This window comes from Coffea eugenioides, chromosome 2 (genome assembly GCF_003713205.1).
Source record: "Coffea eugenioides isolate CCC68of chromosome 2, Ceug_1.0, whole genome shotgun sequence".
Lineage (NCBI taxonomy): Eukaryota > Viridiplantae > Streptophyta > Magnoliopsida > Gentianales > Rubiaceae > Coffea > Coffea eugenioides.
Window position 1 is genome coordinate 59,217,745 of NC_040036.1, and position 20,669 is coordinate 59,238,413.

The window sequence follows — 20,669 nt, forward strand, 5'->3', positions numbered from 1 at the left end:
AAAGAAAAACAAAAATGGTTTACTTGAATTTATAAAAAAAAATAAACAAAAATGTTTGAGCATGAATTTATTAATATTAAAAAACTAAAAGGTTTCAAACCTTGCATATGTTAAATGCGAGGTACTGGACCTCACATTTGACAAATGTGATTGAAGCAATTTTTTTTTTTTGGGTTTTTGCAACTCAGAAATTCAATGATAAATCGCATCTGCAAAATGTGAACTTAGTGAGCTCGCATTTTGCAAATGCGATCATCACTTGATGGAATGCTACATACAAAAAGCCCCATTTGTAGAAAAATTTTAAATTTCATCATAAAATTAGGAATTTCTCCTGGTTTTTGAAGGTTTATCTAGTCTACTAAATAATGCCATGAGGGAACACAGGATATCAGGATTAAAAATTGCTCCTGAAAGTCCTACTTTGTCACATCTCTTTTTTGCATATGACACATTAATCTTCTGTAGAGCATCTAAAGAAGAAGCAGGTAAGGTCAAACAGCTGCTAGAGATATATGGAGAGGAATCAGGACAACGTATAAACACAGAGAAATCATTTGTGCTATTTAGCAAGAACACGGAAGAGAGCAGCATTGAGAAGATTCTGAATGCGTTGGGAGGAATGAAACAAGTGAGGCAGAGTAAATACTTGGTGCTTCCTATGATAATTGGGAGATCTAAGAAACATGTTTTCAAATATATAAGAGAAAAAGTGAATAGTAGAATCAATGGATGGAAGGAAAAACTGCTAAGCCAAGCTGGTAAAGAGGTGTTGTTGAAAGCATACCAAACTATGCTATGAATTGTTGCAGATTACCAATTGGACTGTGTAAAGACATAAGAAGAGATATGGCTAAATTTTGGTGGGAAAGTAAGGATGATGAAAGAAGAACACATTGGATGGGGTAGCAGAAATTGACTGAGGTGAAGGGTAAGGGCGGATTGGGGTTTAGAGATTTGCAAGAGTTTAATAAAGCCATGTTAGCAAAACAGTTGTGGAGAGTGATAACCAAGCCAAATTTGATGATCAATAACATTCTGAGAGGAAATTATTTCAAAGGAAATCTATATGGACAATGAAAACTAGAAATGCTGATTCTTGGATGTGGAAGAGTATGCTCAGTGCAAGGGAGGTGTTGGAAAAATGTGCTAGGAAAAGATTAGGGGACGGACGTGCAGTTAACATATGGAAGGATAGATGGCTTTTAGACAAGGGTCACGGTAAGATAATATCTGCAAGGCCACTAGATTGTCAAATAAAAATGGTGCAGGAAATAATACAGAATGGTGAATGCAATAAAACAGTAATGCAGGGAACTTTTAATGCAGAGGATTGTAAAAGGATTCTGGCCACTCCCATTAGTTTATATGGAGGAAAGGATGGACTTATACGGCCTTACACCACAACTAGAGAGTATTCAGTGAAGAGCAAAAGAGATGCAAAAAGAGAGAAAAGGTGTGACGACCCCATCTTCCCCTAGGGCGTACCCCAGAGTTTAGCAGACCGCCTGCCCAACTCTCGCCAGGACTCACTCACTCACTTCAAATAAAATAGTTCCCAACCTCAAGTGTAAATGGAATAACAGTTCCCAAATTTGGAACATATATGTACATTCATTTCTATTCCAAACATTCATACAATCTCAAATATAACAAAAGATATGAATTCCAGATACATTCAATCCGAATAGAGCACTAGCACGAGTACAATCACAAAAATTCAAAAACTAGACTATGCTAGCCTGTACCAGTCTCACACCCTCACTCGTACCCCCTGTAAGGAAAACAAATTTAACGGAATAGAGTGAGCTAAAACTCAGTGAGATTCCAAAACTTCATGCAGACCCAAGTAGCAAGTTGGCCATATGTAAAACTTGAACTCTTAAAATGAGCGAGTGTAAAAGTTCATAAAAAGAAACAATAACACGACAAGTAATAATCATTTCAAAGTATAAGTATACGAATGACTCTCAATAGTCAAATTCCCGTTGCTTCACCAGAGCTTGATCAAGTAGTAGTTGACACTCCGTCAACTTTCAAGTAAAGTAACCAGTCCAGTAGAGCACCACTTAACTACAATCTCCGTCCACCATTCAAACCCCCTACCGGGCCCAAAATCCTCAACAAACACGGGTGGTAATACTCGAGCATACCGATTAGTCGAGAAGATAACACTCCACTCGACAAAACAAGAGACTCAGGATTCGTTACCTATCGACCAAGCCCTTGCCGCCTCGACTCGAGTAACTAGCCACATGGTTTTTGGAATTCCAGAGAGTACACACATCATACACAAGTATATCAAGTCAATTGCAACAAATAAACAAGTATATATCACATTAGGGCAAGTGCGATAAAGTACACCCTTGCCCAACCAAACCAAGCAAATCTTATCCGATCACGTTGATAAAGAATTTAAATCAAGTATCAAGTTCAATCATGTATTTAGAAGTACTCACCAAAAATTTAGTGCTTGTCAAAATCACGCTCAGGTACAACTCCTTGGTTGGAGTCCAAATCTGCGATAAAATATCATTTAAGAGTTTAAAATCCATTAGGGTTCGAAACATAAGAGTTTCGTTTCAAGAAAATCAAGTAAATAAAACTTGTTTAAGTAGTAGTCATATGGCTTCTCAAACTCTTGAAAATTCATGCTCGCTCTTTTAGTTTCGATAAAGCAGTGATTTATACTTTGGAAGTCACACTTGGTATGAAAAATCGAGAAAATCGTATTTTTAAGGGTCGCTACTTTTACCTTTTAAAGGGTACAAGTTTCGGCAAAATGTTCAACTTATGTACCTCTTATTAAAGAAAACTCGAATACCATAAACAAACTAAGTTTGCTTCAACTCGAGTTGTCACACAAGTTTCAAGTTCACTCGCCTAACCCTTGAGCGAAAATTTATGCAGCATGCCCTTTGTATTTATCCATTTTCCCATCCAAGTACAACTTGGATTCACAAGCCAACAAACCTCCAATCCAATCACAAGTGATAACCAACTACATACATCTATTCAAGGCCTCAAAACCAACTAAACAAACCAAATAATAACTTATCACCATGGACCAAAGCTGGAAACCAGTTTAAAGAAGAACTTATAAATGGCAGATTTGTTATCCTTCGATGTTTTGGTCATAACTATAGCTAAGTATATCGGATTGAGATAAATTTTATGGAATTTCGAAGCTAAGACATAGACCTACATTTCCCATGAAAACATCGACACCCAGTTCTCGCATTTTCAGGGTAAAAAATGGATGGTCAGAAACACATAAAAAACAGGTCAGGAAAATTAGAGTGTTTGTGCAGTCAGGAGTTCTTTGGCCAAAACATAAGCTAAAATGATCCAATTGATCTGAAAATATTCAGGTAGAAAGTTAACTCAAATCTTTATAACTTTTATGTTTTGTCCAAAAGCTGATTCAGTCTAAAACATGGAGAAATTCGCAGCCTAAGTTGAGTCCAAAAACAGGGTAGAACTGAAATTCCTTACCAAATGCTGGAAATTCAACTTTTAACTCTAAAAAGTAACATCAATCTATTAATCACTTCATCAATTTCATATCCTAGCTTAATAACATTATTTACTAGGTATACAACAATAATCAAAGCTGAAAAATGCAAACCCTAGCTAAACATTCCACTACACCATCAAGAACTAAACAATCAACCATAGCAAGCCAAGATTAAAAGCTTCTATACCAAACTTAGCAAGATTAACCAAGAGAAAAGGAAGTGGATCATCTTATACCTTACAATACTTGTTTCTAAGTGAAGAACCAAGCTCTTTCTCCCAAGACTTTCACCTTTCCTAGCTTCCTAAACACCAAGAGGTAAGTTTAATCGGTTTGGTTTGTGTGATTACAACTCAACAAGGAAGAATCAAGGTTGGAGTTGAAGTTGTTTTTCTCTCTTTTTTCCTCTCTTAGTTTTGGCCACCAAGCAAGAAAGAATGAAGGAAATTTAGCTCAAATGAAAGATAAGTAGAAAGGAAATGTTTTAGGTCAAAGGTTGCTTGAATCCTTGGCACTTGTCAAGCCAAGATTTCCCTTCTTTGTTTTCTTTTCTTTCCTTTCCTTTGGTCAAAAATGGTGGCTGTTTTATAGGATATTTTAGGGGTGATTAGCTGAAATAAAAGCAAGGAGATTAAGGTAATAAAATAGTGTTCCAGTGGTATACTCAATCGGTAGCAAACGGTGCACGGCGGCTCAAGCTGATTTTCCTTAACTCGCGCATACTTGTGTTTTTACTTATGGTTCACTAGTTTATTATTAGCACTTCTAATCACACACTTCCTCTCATCTAAAACTCACTCTTAACCACCAAATTTAGTACACACACCTCCACAATTAATCACACTACCAAAATATGCGAAAATCCTAATTTACCCTAACTATAAAACTAAGGGTAAAACTCTTAATTCTATTATTTATTACAACTATTGAGGGAGAAAATGAGTAGTAAAGATATTATAAAGTAATTTAATCAAAATAAGAGGAAATTTTTAAGAAAATATGAGCGAATTTTCCAGTCGTCATAAAAGGAGCAATGGTACAACAAGAGAGGAGTAGCAGAAATGAGTAGGAACTGGTGTGTGGAAATTTTTATGGAGTCTAAACATGAAACACAAACTCAAGCACTTTATATGGAAAAGTCTGTAAAATATATTACCAGGAAATGAAGTGATTAAAAGAAGAATTGGAAGAGGATCTGAATTATGTGCTTGCTGTGGGGAGCAACTTGAAACTCTAGAGCATATGTTTTTCTTTTGTAAACATGCAGAGCTGATTTGGAAAGCTTCTCCAATACAGTGGGATGGACTACTGGAGTTCAGGAAAAGCTTTTGGCTATGGTGGAACAATCTAATGGAGGCAAAGGAGAGAGGTGCAGGAAGGGAACATATTTGCCTTGTAGTGAGTATACTATGGCAAATATGGAAGTCTAGGAATCTAACTCAGTTTAACAGAGAGGAAGCATGCCAAGGGAGAACAGTGCTAAAGGTAGTTAATGAGTGGAATGAATATGATTCAGCTCAACAAACAGATAAAGAGGTTAAGATAGAAGAAAGGGAGCAGTAGGAGGAACCAACAGAGTGGTTGCCTCCAACAAAGGGGATTGTTAAATTGAATGTGAATGCAGCCTTAAACACAGCAAAATATAGAGCAGGATGGGGAGTGACTGCAAGGCAGGAAGATGGAGGGATCCTGAGTGCTTGGGCTGGAAGTGTAGAAAGAAATGGTGAAGCCATGGTAGAAAAAGCTAATGCAATTCGAATAGCACTTATTAAAGCTGAAATGATGGGGTAGAGGAGGATTGAAGTTCAATCAGATTTCAAGGGAGTGGTGGAAAAAATCAAGGGAGGAAGCAGGGATGATCTAAAGATTGGAATAATCTTAGAAGACATACTTAAGCTGAGGAACATATTTGGTGAATGTTACTTCTCTTTTGTCAAAAGGGAAGGGAACTTTGTGAGTCATCACTTGGCAAAATTTGCCATTCAATTGATTGATTACTGAAGTAGATTGGAAAGGGTCTTTTCCATCTTAGTTAGTGAGATTAGCCAAGAAAGATGTAAGAGCAGTTGCTCAACCTTTGTAATCTTTTTTGAGGATTAATGAAAATTGTTATCGTTTGGAAAAAAAATTATTTTGCTCCACCATGGTCGAAAAGCAACCGCTACCTCAACCACAGCCCATAGCCATTTCCCCCATCACCATTTCCTTCCACTACCACTTGCATAAACTGCGGCGGCCCAACCTACAACCCCATTCTCTTCTTGCCAGCCAATCTCCCTATGAACCAACACTAAAGAAGCCATCATGCGAACAACTCCAGTCCCACAGTCCCAAAAGGTGGTCCTGCTGCAACCTCCCTACAGCTTCCAAACCCCAGATAATCTCCAACCAAAACGACATCATCCAGCTCCACTTATCTTCTACTTTGGCTAGCTTCCTATACTTTGTTGTTTCCCTTTCTAAATCCATCAAATCTCACAAGCTCTCCGATCCCTGCCACCTGTCTCCTGTTGTCTCCACTGTTATTCGTGTGATCGAGAAGTTGATTGCGTTCGTCAGTGAAATTTCTCCGGAGTCCCAAGCTGCTCGATCCGGCAACGTGGCGTACTAGACATGGCATCATCGCATGAGCTTCGATGCTGAGTCATTTATGCTGCTATTGCTTCCTCTCCATCTTCGTGATGCAGCTGTTGAATTAGTGCCCTATTTTACTGACAACTTTGACAATTCAAACCCCGTTAATTATGATAATTTTTTAAATTTACCTTTTTTAAAATTTTGGGAGTAGTTTTTGCTTTTCTTTATCTATTTTTGTGATTATTATTTTTGTTTTTTTTAATTTGCTTTGGTTGTCTTTTTTTTGGGGCAGCTTGATACACAAAGATAGGAAATCATTAAAAATTATTTGGAGGTTTGTTGTTATCAATGGATAAGTGAGAGATACATCATTGGACTGACTTGGGATTTATATGGCACCAAAAATAATTATCAAGAAGGGGAAAGAGCGGCTCGAATTGCTGAAAGTGAGACTCTTTATTGGAAAATTAGGAAAAGGAAACTTCCTTTTTTATGGACTGATGTAATTCACTAGAGGAATGATGACCTTTAGAGTTGTCAATTCATGGCATTACTTTTGCAAGTTTTTAGTGCTCGCATGTGTATTAGAGTGTTTTAGTACCCATAGGTTGTGTAAAGGATGTTGGAAGTTTTGCAATATAGTGGAGCCTTTAAGTTTAAGAGTTCAGTAGTGATTCATGCAGTTGAAAGGATTGGGGGCTGAGATGATTAGACCTACAGTCTCAGCATGGGTTTATGATAGATGGTAAACTGGGGAATGTCCTCATTTGTTAGCATAGGGGAAAATGTTTTATTTCATAATAGTATACTTGATAATATGTTCTGGAAGCATATAAAGGCATGCGTGAAGTTGTAGCTTCCAAATTATGACTTAAGTAGTTGAATGGATAGTAGTGGATGAGTTGTAGGTTTACTTGTATGATTGCTAAGCTATTAATTGTATTGGATGGTTGGAGTTTTGCTCTTATTTAATCTTAGGAAAGTTGAGGTTCCATTACGCTCATAGATTTTTTGATGTTATCAATAAATTCTTTTCCAATTTTATTGACTTAAATTGAAATTTGTAAAGACAGAGGAAAATTGGATGATGGTAAAAGTTAAGTGGAAAATACGATGGTCAAGTCCAGTAGTCTGTAAGTCATTATCTTATAGCCCTTATAGACTTGTTAGGTAGAAGGTAAATACTATCAAAGAGTTATTCTTGAAGGAGCAAAATATTCGGCTACCAGAAATTACAATACATAATAGAACTCTATAGTTGAAGGGTTATGTAGCAAACACTAGAAGATAGCATCACAAAAGGTAGTACTATGCTCAATATCTTCGACTAACCGCATACCTGTGAAGGTTAAACTATGCCTAGGGTGATAAATTAAAAGAAATTGATGAAAGATTATGCATTGTTTCAGCATTTACCTATAACTAGGCTCTTAGATAAAGCGACAAATTATTTAAGTTTGGCCACAGGTAGAACAAGGATGTAAGGCCCAAAGACAACCTAAGAGGGGGGGTGAATTAGGTTGATTAAAATCTTAATCAAATTTATGCAATTTTTGCTTAATAAAAATTTACCTTCTTTTCTAGTAATAATCAATCAAGTAGATTAGAAGAAGAGAGCAATATTGATTCGAAAAACAAGTATAGATAAGCAATGAGAATTTTATTAAACAAAAAGAATAAGATAGAATATCAAACCGATTGTCTACCAAGCTTTCCTCAAACTTGAAGACCAATCACTAGGTTGAGCAACTTCTCTTTGATGAAAGATGATCAACTAGATGTACAATGGAGGGAGCACTTCCTCCTTGCCCTAAGCCTCACTTAGTCAAGCTAAGAAGTTTTACAATCACTCAGATAACCCTCAACAAAGCTACACTAATGAAACTTTCAACCACAAGAGAAAAGCTCACAAGAAATTCACACCACTTGGAGAACAAATCTAGCTTTGGAGACTATTTTCTAGCTAAAATATCTCATGAGATCTTGTAAACAAAGTGTGCAAAAGTTCCTATCTGATTCAGAGTCGTTTGTATTTGAAGGGAACCAAAGATGGGCTTCATTAATACTTCCAACGGATAGAAGGCATATGAAGAGTCAGCTAGCCGTTGGGGCTGTCGGACGTCCGACGGCTTAGTCATCGTCCGAACCCATCATCCGAAAAACAGTCAAGTTGTTGTTCAGACGTCCGATGGAATTTTATCGTCCGAGCTTCAGTGTCCGAACGCCGTCCAGAGAGTTATCAAATCTTCGAGGAATTTTTAGGACGTCCGATGAGATTGATGTTCGTCCGAAGCATGCGTCCGATCCTTCAGGACGTCCGATGCTTCCTAGCGAGCGTCCGACAGAGTCTTGGCAGAGAGTCATCAAAACTTTGTGGAATTTTTAGGACGTCCGACACGATCGATGTGCGTCCGACAGAAACTCCTTCCTGATGTTCTTCATCCTTTCGGACGTCCGACAGATTCCATTGGACGTCCGACATGGGTGTCCTGTTTTTGCTTCTCCTTTTAGTTGATTTTCATTTCATGACATATTCGTACCTGATTCTTTGATAGGCAAAACACTTATATTTGAAGAGAGTTAGATAAATATTTCAAAGACCTTTGTGATCATCAAAACCAAGAATAACATTCTCCCCCTTTTTGATGATGACAAAACAAAGGTTTGAAATGAGATTTGATGATTGCAATAAAAACTCCCTCTTTCTTAATAGATAAGAACTCCCCCTTACTTAGTGAATCATAAAAATTTTGAAAAAGCTCCCCCTCACTTGGCTGCCCAACCGAATTAAACAATTATCCACAATACGACAATAAAGCAGCCAAAAACCAATATTTTACAAATTCAATCCATCAGCCAATCCAAATTTAATCAATCCAACATCATCAATCATCAATCATCAACCAATCAAGTCATCTCCCCCTTTTTGTCATCACAAAAGGGCAAACAATCTCATCCACACACATTCATCAATGCAAACCAAAAAACTTCATTACATCCACACAATCATCATTCCAAAATACTTAAGCATCTATTAAACAGTACCAAAAGAAACATAAACATAATCAAAACCAAATGTTGAAGTCATCTACATATCCATTGTTGACCACCACAAACACATGAAATAGACAAACAAAATGCAAATGTCCTAAATGGTGAACTATGTGGATCCAGGAGTTCTTCGAGAGAGCTGATATTGGGAGAGGTCCTCCTCTTCAGTTTCATCATCAGCTTCAGCAGCCTCTTCAACTGGTGCCTTGCCTTTATCTGCTGTGGAAGGGCCATGAGGAGTCACAGGAGTTGATGAACCAGGGTCTGGAATTGATGAGCTGGGATCAGTGGGGTGTGGCTCTTTGTCATGGGACACTTCCTCAACCACAGGTGGGGAAAAAAGAAGGTTCTTTTTGTCTAGGAAGGCTGTTTGTTGCTCAGAGGACATGGTGAGCATTAGACCATGTTCTAGAAGAAAAACATGTTGTTTGAGTTCACGAAGGAGCTCAATCACTTCATCATTGGAGGAGGAAGATGCCTTAGTGGCAGGCTTCCTGGGATGAATGGGAGTGAGTGAAACAGATGAAGGATCATGTGCAGACTTAGACCTCTGATCACTAGATGATGCCCCCTTATAAGCCCACAGATTATCTTTAAAAACAAGATTTTTCCTTTCAAAATATCCTTTGGTAAAGGCATAAGAAGATGCTTCTTTGGGACAAACACCTAGAATTGGGACTTTGTAAAACTCAAAAATCTTTTGAAGAAACTTTCCATAAGATAGTTTTCTGCGAGAATCAGTGGCATAGCGAAGTAAAAACTTGCACATGACAAAACCAAAATCAATACGAATTTTTTCTCGAAAACAGTAAAAGAGATACAACTCCATTTTGTTTGCATCAGTTCTATGACCATCAGTGGGTACAAGCAGGTTTGAAATGATTGAAAAGGCAATTAGATTCACAGGAGCAAGATCATTCAGTTTAGCATCAGCAGGGGAGGAAAAACTTCTTTTAAAATAAGTCAACATTTTAGCCCCATCAAAATGATTATCAGCAGCAGGGTGCTCCTCATAGGAAAAGAAGTTTGCAATTTTATCCTTGCATCCAGGTTCAATAGTAGTTTTTAAAATGGAATTCACAATTTCAGAATCAAAGATTAAGTCTACCCCATTAACCCTGGACATGATCTCAGTTTGGTCAGTGTCTTTCCTAAGATTGGCAAAAAATTGATGCAGCATTTCAGGATAATAGACATTGGGCATAGAAACGAGATGTGACCATTTCTGGAAAGCAAATAGACTCAGAATAGATTCTAAACCTATGTGGCGAAATTCAGAAGAGTTTACAGTTCGTTGAGGGATGACACCTTTCTGGGATATCCAGGAGTGTTTGTCTTTTGCAGCATCATCAAAAAATGTAGGGAGTGGGGCTGATTTTGGAGGCGGTTGAGAAGAGGTTCCCTGTCCAGATGCAGGCTGAGAGGTGGGTTGTGGAGTAGGCCGTGACATTTGACCCTTTATGGCTCCTCTTTTGAAGCGTTTGGATGAGCGTTTGACCGTAGGAAGATCCTCATCCTCATCCCTGAGTGGATGCTTGCGTCCGGCAGTAACCTTTCCTCCTCTTAGATTTACCATTGTGCGAAATGTGTGGAATGAAGGATGCAAATGATGCACACAGTAGTAGGGAAGTGAGTCGCACAGAAATTTTGGGACAAAAAATCCTTGAACAAGATTTGACAGAGCGGTTATGAGAAAGTAGGGTTTTGAGGGAAATTTGGGAATTTACGAAATATTGTGCGATTCGATGAAATAATCAGGAGAAATGAATCGCAATCAATCAGGAAAAGTTTTGCTTGAGTCAATTTGGGAATGAGAGCGTCAGAATGGTATGAATTTGAGAGTGAGAAATGAGAGAGTTTTCGTCCGAGAGGAAATAGAAGAAAAAAGAGTTTGAAGCAAATGAGGGAGAAAGTTGTTTTAAAAAGTGATCCGTTGCACTGTCGGACGGCCGAACGAAGTCGTATGTCCGACAGCTTCGTCCGAACAGGTGTTTTCTGGAAAAAATAGCTGAAGAACATTATCGGACGTCCGTTCATCTTCTTTCGGACGTCCGAAGATTTTGAGAAATTTTAAGATGATTTTTCGATTATTCCCAATTTTGATCTTAGATGAGTGAACTGATCTAATGGCAAAGCTTTGGTAAAAATATCAACATATTGATCTTTAGAACAAACATAATTTACACAAATTTCACCTTTTTGAACAAGGTCTCGAATAAAATGGTGCTTTATATCTATATGCTTTGTCCTAGAATGTTGAATTGGATTTTTGGTCAAATTAATAGCACTAGTGTTATCACAGAATATAGGCATGCAGTCATATAACAATCCAAAATCATTCAAAGTATGCTTCATCCATAAAAGTTGAGCACAACATGCACTAGCGGCAATATATTCCGCTTCGGTTGTAGACAAAGATATTGCATTTTGCTTTTTGCTAAACCAAGAGACTAAGCAGTTACCAAGAAAGTGACAAGTTCCACTAGTACTTTTTCTGTCAACACGACAACCACCAAAATCCGCATCCGAATATCCATATAAAGCAAATTCACAAGATCTAGCATACCAAATACCATAATCTAATGTACCTTTCAAATACCTAAAAATTCTTTTAACAGCATTTAAATGTGATTCTTTTGGACACGATTGAAATCTAGCACACAAGCAAACAGCAAACATAATATCAGGTCTGCTTGCGGTCAAATAGAGTAAGCTTCCGATCATACCTCTATAGTGCTTTTCATCCACATGATTACCTTCTTCATCTTTGTCAAGTTTTGTAGAAGTGCACATAGGAGTTCCAACTTGCTTTGAGTCCTCCATGCCAAACTTTTTCAGCAATTCCTTGGTATACTTTGCTTGATTTATAAAAATTCCCTCAAGGGCTTGATGTATTTGAAGTCCAAGGAAGAAATTTAATTCTCCCATCATACTCATTTCAAATTCACTTTGCATAGTGGTGGAAAAATCCTTGCATAGATACTCATTAGTAGCACCAAAAATAATATCATCAACATATATTTGCACAATAAGAAGGTCATTTAACACTTGCTTAGTAAAAAGTGTGGTGTCCACAATACCTCTTTTGAAACCATTTTCAATCAAGAAACCACTTAATCTTTCATACCAAGCTCTTGGAGCCTGTTTTAAACCATATAATGCTTTAGATAGTTTAAACACATGACTTGGAAATTTTGTATTTTCAAAACCGGGGGGTTGATCCACATATACTTCTTGATCAATAAAACCATTTAAAAAGGCATTTTTCACATCCATTTGAAACAATTTGAAACCCTTGAAACAAGCAAAAGCAAGAAGCATTCTAATAGATTCTAATCTTGCTACGGGAGCAAATGTTTCATCAAAATCAATTCCTTCTTCTTGTGCATATCCTTTAGCAACTAATCTGGCTTTATTTCTTACAACAGCACCTTTATCATCCAATTTATTTCTGAATATCCACTTTGTACCAATGATAGGTTGATTTTGAGGTCTATCAACAAGTGTCCAAACTTTATTTCTCTCAAATTGATTAAGCTCCTCTTGCATAGCCAAAATCCAGTTATCATCCTTTAAAGCATCATTGATGTTTTTGGGTTCAAAAAGAGAAACTAAAGCAAAATTGTTCAACAATTTCTTAGATGAGGAACGAGTGTTTACCTTCTCGGATGGATCACCAATAATAAGATCTTTTGGATGATTTTGGCTAAATTTCCAAGCCTTGGGAAGGTCTTTGACTGAATCATCATTCTCATCTTCATCACCCTTTTCTTGATCATTATGAGCTTCATCCATCATTTCCATTGCTGCTGGTTTAGATATTCCTTCATCACCAATTTTCAGCTTTTCCATTCCTTCACGAACACCTACATCATCATCCTCACACGAACTTTTGGAATTATCATCATTAGTTTCATCAAATGTTATGTGTATGGCTTCTTCAATCACAAGAGTCCTTCTATTAAAGACTCTATATCCTCTTTTGTTCTCACAATATCCCAAAAATATTCCTTCGTCAGATTTTTTCTCAAACTTACCAAGATGCTCCTTTAAATTTAAAATAAAACATTTACAACCAAAGACTTTGAAATATCCAACCGTAGGTTTCTTATCAAAAATAAGTTCATAAGATGTTTTATTCAAAATGGGTCTCAAAAGGATTCTGTTCATCACATAACATGCAGTGTTTACCGCTTCAGCCCAAAGGTATTTTGGCAAACTACATTCACTTAACATAGTTCTAGCAGTCTCTTGTAGTGTCCTATTTTTCCTTTCTACAACACCATTTTGTTGTGGAGTTCTTGCAATTGAAAACTTATGTGTTATGCCATTATGATCACAGAAATCTGGAAAACCACAATACTTGAATTCCGTTCCATTATCACTTCTAATCCTAACAATTTTTAAGCCAAGCAGATTTTGTACTTTAGCAAACAATGAAGTGAAATTTTTGAAGGCATCATCCTTATGAGCAAGAAATATCACCCAAGTATATCTAGAATAATCATCCACAATCACAAAGCAGTATTTCTTACCTCCCAAGCTAGTGATTTGAGTAGGACCAAATAAGTCAAGATGCAAGAGTTCTAAAGGTTTGGAAGTAGATACACATTTCTTTGGTTTAAAAGAAACTTTTGTTTGCTTTCCAAATTGACATGCATCACAAATTTTATCCTTTTCAAAACTGATTTTAGGCAAGCCTCTAACCAGCTCCTTTTTCGAAATTTCCTTTAGTAATTCCATGTTAAAATGACAAAGTCTCCTATGCCACAACCAAGGGTCTTCATTTGAAGCTTTAAGACATTTGAAGCTAGAAGAATCAATTTTATCAAGAACCACAATATATATGTCGTTAAACCTCTTACCTTTAAACATAACATTATATTTGGAATCAAGCACAATGCATTCATGCTTTTTGAACAACACATTCAAGTCTTTATCACACAATTGACTAACACTAAGCAAGTTATAACCTAAGTTATCAACTAAGAGCACATTATGAACAAAAGTTTCACCATTCTTACCAACATCACCTATTCCAATTGTCTTAGCTTTCACATCATCACCGAATGTCACCTTTCCACTTGATTTTGATTTTAGCTTTATGAACAAGGAGGGATCACCGGTCATATGCCTTGAGCAGCCGCTATCAATAAACCATTTGGACTTGATTGAGCCTTTTTCCTGAAAAGAGAAAAATGTTTGGTACCCTTTTTAATTTTTGGGTCCACAATAGTTAGCATTGTATCTCACTAACCACATGCATTTCATCCCTCTGTTCAGATTTCTTTTCACATAGCAATCTCCTTTCAAATGCCCTTTTTGACAACAAAAATCACACATAATGGAAGAGTCCTTAACATGTACTGGTTTGACATATCTCAATCCATTTCTTCTATATGTAATGAAACCATGTGCATTTTTGTTGCGTGCTAATGTTCTTTGATGAGCAGTAAGAAAGGTAGATGACATGTTCTTTTTGAGAAAATCTTGTTTTCTTGCTTTCAAAGTCTCATCCAAGTTGTCCATTCTTTTCTTCAAATCACCATGTCTTTCCTTCAGCATTCTACAAATATTTGTCTTTCTATCAAGCTCATTTTGAACATTAAATCCGGCTCTTACAAGACAATCATTGTCAATCTTTAGTTGCTTATTTTGTTGAAGAAGACTTGTATTTTCATGAATGAGAAAAGTAATTTTCTGTTTTAGCTGCTTGTTTTTATCATAAGATTCCTTCAAGGCATTATGCAGCTTTTCAACAAAGGATTCAAGATCATCATCTTCTTCATCATCACTTTCAGATTGAGAGTGTATGGAAGTTACCTCATTATCTCCAATAGCCATGAAGGCCATTTGAGCTGATTCTTCCTCTTCTTCAACTTCCCCTTCAGAGTTGCATTCATTCCAAGTAATCTGGAAGTTGTTGAATCTTGGCTTTCGATCAGCTTTCCCATCTTTCATTTTCTTCATGGGGCATTCGTTTGCATAGTGTCCAGGCTGTCCACATTCATAGCATTTGTCCACTAGCTTCTTGTTGAATTCTTGTTTTCCTTTGTTCCTTGCATTTGATGAATAATTTTGAAATTGATTGCTAGGTCCTCCCTTTCTAAACTTCCTTTTATTCAGGATTCTCTTGAAACCTCTTGTGATGAGAGCAAGATCATTATCATCACCATCCGAGTCTTCATCATCCAAGTGAGCTGGATCATCTTCACTTTGAGTAGTCTTTAGAGCAATATTTCTCTTTGCTCTAGCATCCTCTTCCTCCTGCACTTTAGATTTCAGTTTCAACTCATAAGAGGTTAGTGAGTTAATGAGAGATTCAATAGGCACAGAATTTAAATCCTTAGCTTCCTCAATTGCAGTCACTTTACTTTCCATTCTTTCCCCAATGCATTGAGAATTTTTCTGTTCTTCTCTCCCAAGGTATACTCTTTGCCCAACACCTCGAGATCTTTGATCAAGTCATTGAACCTGCAATACATTTTGTCAATATCCTCAAGAGGTTCTGTGACGCCCCGAAAAAAAAAAGAGTTTGAGAACCCGGAAATTTTCTAATTTTCTAAAACCCGCCTTTTCTATATTTTCTTGATTAGAAAAATTCCCCAGATCAAGTTTATGAGCAAATATAGTTTTCAAATGATTTTTCTAGTATCGGTTAGTATTTGAGAAATTAAAAGCGTATTTTGGACGTGGGACCCGCAAGTGCGGTAAATGCATTATATTTTTGACAACTTCTTGGAATTTTGTATTTAGTGATATTATTTTACAAAGTGTTAAGATATTTGTATTGGAGAGACAAAAGGATAGAAATGCATTTAATGAGGTGACAAGTGTCACCATTATATTGGATATGACTTATGACAACTATTCACCTTTTGGACTTATTTGACCCATTGATTAAATATCTTAAAATTACCACAAAAACTCACCATTTATTCCTCCTTCTTGGCCGAATTTCTTGTTCAAGAAAAGAACAAAATCCTTCAACTTTCTACCTCATAATCTTGCTCAATCTTCAACTTCAACCGGTTAAATTTGAAAGTACTCCATAAAACACCTTCAAGTAGTGTTTGTGAGTTGTTTGGTGAAGTTATTTGGAAGGTTAAGGTGACCAATAGCTCTCTCTCTCTTGTTACTTGGTAAGTGATGCTTGAACCCCCCTACTACACCTAATGATGGTTATAGTATGCTTAGAAGTGGCTTGAGTGTTGGAATATATGATTTATTTCTTGGTTTGGCTTGATTTGGTGAAGTTTTCCATTTTATGATGAATTTTCTGGTTTCATATGATCTTGATGGTGTGGTTGTTTTTGATGGTTGGTAATAAGGGGCTTTAGCTCTAGTAGGTGCATATGATAGGAAATTGCAATCAATTTTGAATTTGGAAGAATTTCTGGAAAATTAGGGTTCTTGGTTGAACATTCTGTCCGAAATTTTAGGTCATAGATAGAGGCCGAATTGGACTTTGCTCAAAACATGAAAGTTGTAGGTATTGATGAGTTTGAAGTGTCTGCAAAATTTCAGGGCATTTGGAGTAGTGTAGAGTGAGTTATGCCGTTTTTACTGTTGCTGTTCTGGGTGATCAGAATGTACGAACTGCACTTGTAATTGGCCTTTTTGACTGGAATTTCTTTGGATTTTGATGATGGTGTCTTCTGAGGAAATGTAGCTGGATGTCTTAGCTAACTTATGCCTTTGGAATTTCGGCATTTGGACCTCTGTTGGCTGAGATAGACATATTACAGTTTTGTGTGATTTGGGAACCTGCAATTACGATTCTGGTTTGGTATTCTGCATATTTGACCTAGTTGTGCTAGGATTTGGACTGAGTGACCTTCTACATTGTTGTAGCCCTGGTTCTTAGCTTCGAAACGATGGGTCTTGGACCTCCATCCGATAATCGTAGCGCCTTTGGTGCCATTACCGCAAAAGGGAAGTCAAAACTGTTTTCTGGTTTTGAGCAATTGTGGTTAATTGCTATGTGATTGGGTTTGATTGTAGGATGGAAAGGATGAATTTATGGGGAAATGCTGTCCGAACTTTGAAGGGACTTGTTGCATTGGGTTTGTGATCTAAGATTTGGATTTGAGCAAGGCAATGCTATATGATGGATGGTTTCAGAGCCGTGGAGGTGAGTGACCCTAAACTATTTCCAAAGTACTTGTGAAATGTTTCTTGCATTAATTATTCGATTGCATATCATGCGTGCTTGCATGTGAATTCATGACATGATTTGGCTTCAATGAGTTCTGGGAAAGTCTTGTGCTGGACACCAACGTCTCCACCTTGTTTATGGTTCATGTTCATGGTTATCTGGAGCACCGATGTTGCTCCCACTTTCGTGAGTTCGTGAGTTAATGTTAAATGAAATATTTGAGCGTTGGGGGTTCAAGTGCTATGATTTCACCGGCTCACGAGAGCACTAAACGGACATTTGATCTCTGAATCATGACATCATCGAAATCATCGAAATGCAACATTGTGAAATATATTTGCTTAATGATTTTGCTGGTTACTCGCTGAGCTTCTAGCTCACCCCAAAAATATTTTATTCCCCTCCACAGGGCTCAAGGCGAAGGAAGGACTTATAGTACTTGTGCACGTGATTGGATGGCCTATGTTTTGTACAGTTTTGATTTGGAATCATTTTATGTATAGTTGAGAATTGTTTCCGCTGCTTTTGTGGCATGTAATTATTGGAGACTTGGATGTATATTTGTGAACGACTGAGTCCCGGCGAGAGTTGGGCAGGCGGCCCGCCGAACCCTCTGGTTCGCCTTAGGGGGAGGTGGGGCCGTCACAGGTTCAATTTTAAATGATTCATATTTTGTGACCAAGATAGCCTTTTTCTGTTCTCTCACGTTGTCACCACCCTCATGGATTTCTCTTAGCTTATCCCATATTTCTTTGGCCGATTTACAGCCTTTCACTCTAATTGATTCATTTGAATCTAAGGCACTATAAAGAACATTCATGGCCTTGGCATTCAATGTGAGGTTAGTCCTATCTTGAGCATTCATTTCAGCTCTCATTTTTGGCCGAAGCAACCCTGTATCTGCATCAAGAAAGTTAGCTTCATGCGGTCCTTCACTCACAATAAACCATAGCTCAATATCAATAGATTGCATAAAGATAATCATCCTTTCTTTCCAACTAACATAATTGGAGCCACTAAACATGGGAGGCCTAGTAACAGATTGCCCCTCAACAAACATAGCATGACAGGTTGTCATCTTTACTCCAAGCCGTTTGAGCTTAATCTCTAGGAGACCAAGCTCTGATACCAATTGTAAGGCCCAAAGACAACCTAAGAGGGGGGTGAATTAGGTTGATTAAAATCTTAATCAAATTTATGCAATTTTTGCTTAATAAAAATTTACCTTCTTTTCTAGTAATAATCAATCAAGTAGATTAGAAGAAGAGAGCAATATTGATTCGAAAAACAAGTATAGATAAGCAATGAGAATTTTATTAAACAAAAAGAATAAGATAGAATATCAAACCGATTGTCTACCAAGCTTTCCTCAAACTTGAAGACCAATCACTAGGTTGAGCAACTTCTCTTTGATGAAAGATGATCAACTAGATGTACAATGGAGGGACCACTTCCTCCTTGCCCTAAGCCTCACTTAGTCAAGCTAAGAAGTTTTACAATCACTCAGATAACCCTCAACAAAGCTACACTAATGAAACTTTCAACCACAAGAGAAAAGCTCACAAGAAATTCACACCACTTGGAGAACAAATCTAGCTTTGGAGACTATTTTCTAGCTAAAATATCTCATGAGATCTTGTAAACAAAGTGTGCAAAAGTTCCTTTCTGATTCAGAGTCGTTTGTATTTGAAGGGAACCAAAGATGGACTTCATTAATACTTCCAACGGATAGAAGGCATATGAAAAGTCAGCTAGCCGTTGGGGCTGTCGGACGTCCGACGGCTTAGTCATCGTCCGAACTCATCGTCCGAAAAACAGTCAAGTTGTTGTTCGGACGTCCGATGGAATTTTATCGTCCGAGCTTCAGTGTCCGAACGCCGTCCAGAGAGTTATCAAATCTTCAAGGATTTTTAGGACGTTCGATGAGATTGATGTTCGTCCGAAGCATGCGTCCGATCCTTCAGGACGTCCGATGCTTCCTGGCAAGCGTCCGACAGAGTCTTGGCAGAGAGTCATCAAAACTTTGTGAAATTTTTAGGACGTCCGACACGATCGATGTGCGTCCGACAGAAACTCCTTCTTGATGTTCTTCATCCTTTCGGACGTCCGACATGGGTGTCCTGTTTTTGCTTCTCCTTTTGGTTGATTTTCATTTCATGACATATTCGTACCTGATTCTTTGATAGGCAAAACACTTATATTTGAAGAGAGTTAGATAAATATTTCAAAGACCTTTGTGATCATCAAAACCAAGAATAACAGAGAGAGTGTTTGACCGCAAATGAAGCTTCCAAGAGAAGCTAAAATATGTGTCTCTAATTAATTCAAAAGTCAACTCTTTCTCCCGCGCGCACACGCGCGTTTTGCGCTCAATCCCTCTCGAGTTTGTTGCACTAGTGCACTAAACCTCTTATGCGCTTACATTCATACTATTATTATTCACTTTTAATAGTCTAAAAATAAAGGTCTAAAGTCCCTCAATTAATCGCGCGCATAAAAACCCTTACTTCCGATTTGTGCGCGATAAAGTGAAATTTTCAAGAAATTCTTATAACGCTAGTATAACTATCTAACACTTGAACAGTTAAACATAAAAATACCTATTTTAAGACTAATGTACAAGTCTCCAATTTTTCAGGCTCATTGTACTCTTAAATCGGTTATTGCTTCCAAACACGCATTCACTATTCTCACTTAACGAGCTTCCAAAAATTAAATTTTGAAACAAGTCATTTTAAAAATATAATTAAGCTATAGATGCATGTCATTAGGTCTAAAAAGGTTAGAAAATAATATTCGGGCCAATTGGCCAAATAAATGATTAAATGAGCTAGAATTAGGAGTTTAAAATAAACAAATTTTCCGAGTCCTCACAAGGTGCCTACGTTCCAAGGCAAAAGTGACCCCGAGGCTTACCTAGAATGGGAAGGCCGGATTGAGATGGTGTTCGACTGCTATGACTATAGCGAGCAGCAAAAGGTGAAAGTTGCCACTGTTGAGTTCACCGACTACGCACTAGTTTGGTGGGACCAAATAAGGACTAACCGAAGGAGAGTGGGAGAACCACGAGTCCGGACTTGGCGAGAACTCAAGGCATTAATGCGCAAGAGGTTTGTTCCTAGCTACTGCAACCGTGATCGCCATTCAAAGCTACAAACCCTCACTCAAGGCAACATGAGTGTGAAGGACTACTACAAGGAGATCGAGATGGCCATGATGAGGGTGAACATTCAAGAAGATAGTGAGGCTATCATGGCAAGGTTCCTTAGAGGTCTCAACCCTGACCTCCAAGAAGCCTTGGAGCTCCAACAGTACTTGGACATGCATGATCTTCTCGAACTAACCATCAAGGCCGAGAGGGGAAAG

At 37.6% G+C, this 20,669-nt stretch overlaps 1 protein-coding gene and 1 pseudogene across 1 annotated transcript; both read left to right on the top strand.

Moving 5' to 3' along the window:
- The first annotated feature begins 373 nt into the window (after positions 1-373).
- LOC113759973 lies at positions 374-802 on the top strand. The gene has a single exon (XM_027302553.1). It carries the CDS (start codon positions 374-376, stop codon positions 800-802), a length of 429 nt encoding a protein of 142 aa, XP_027158354.1.
- Positions 803-1,076: 274 nt separating this feature from the next.
- Positions 1,077-20,669, top strand: part of LOC113759974 — an 86,609-nt pseudogene continuing 67,016 nt past the window's right edge.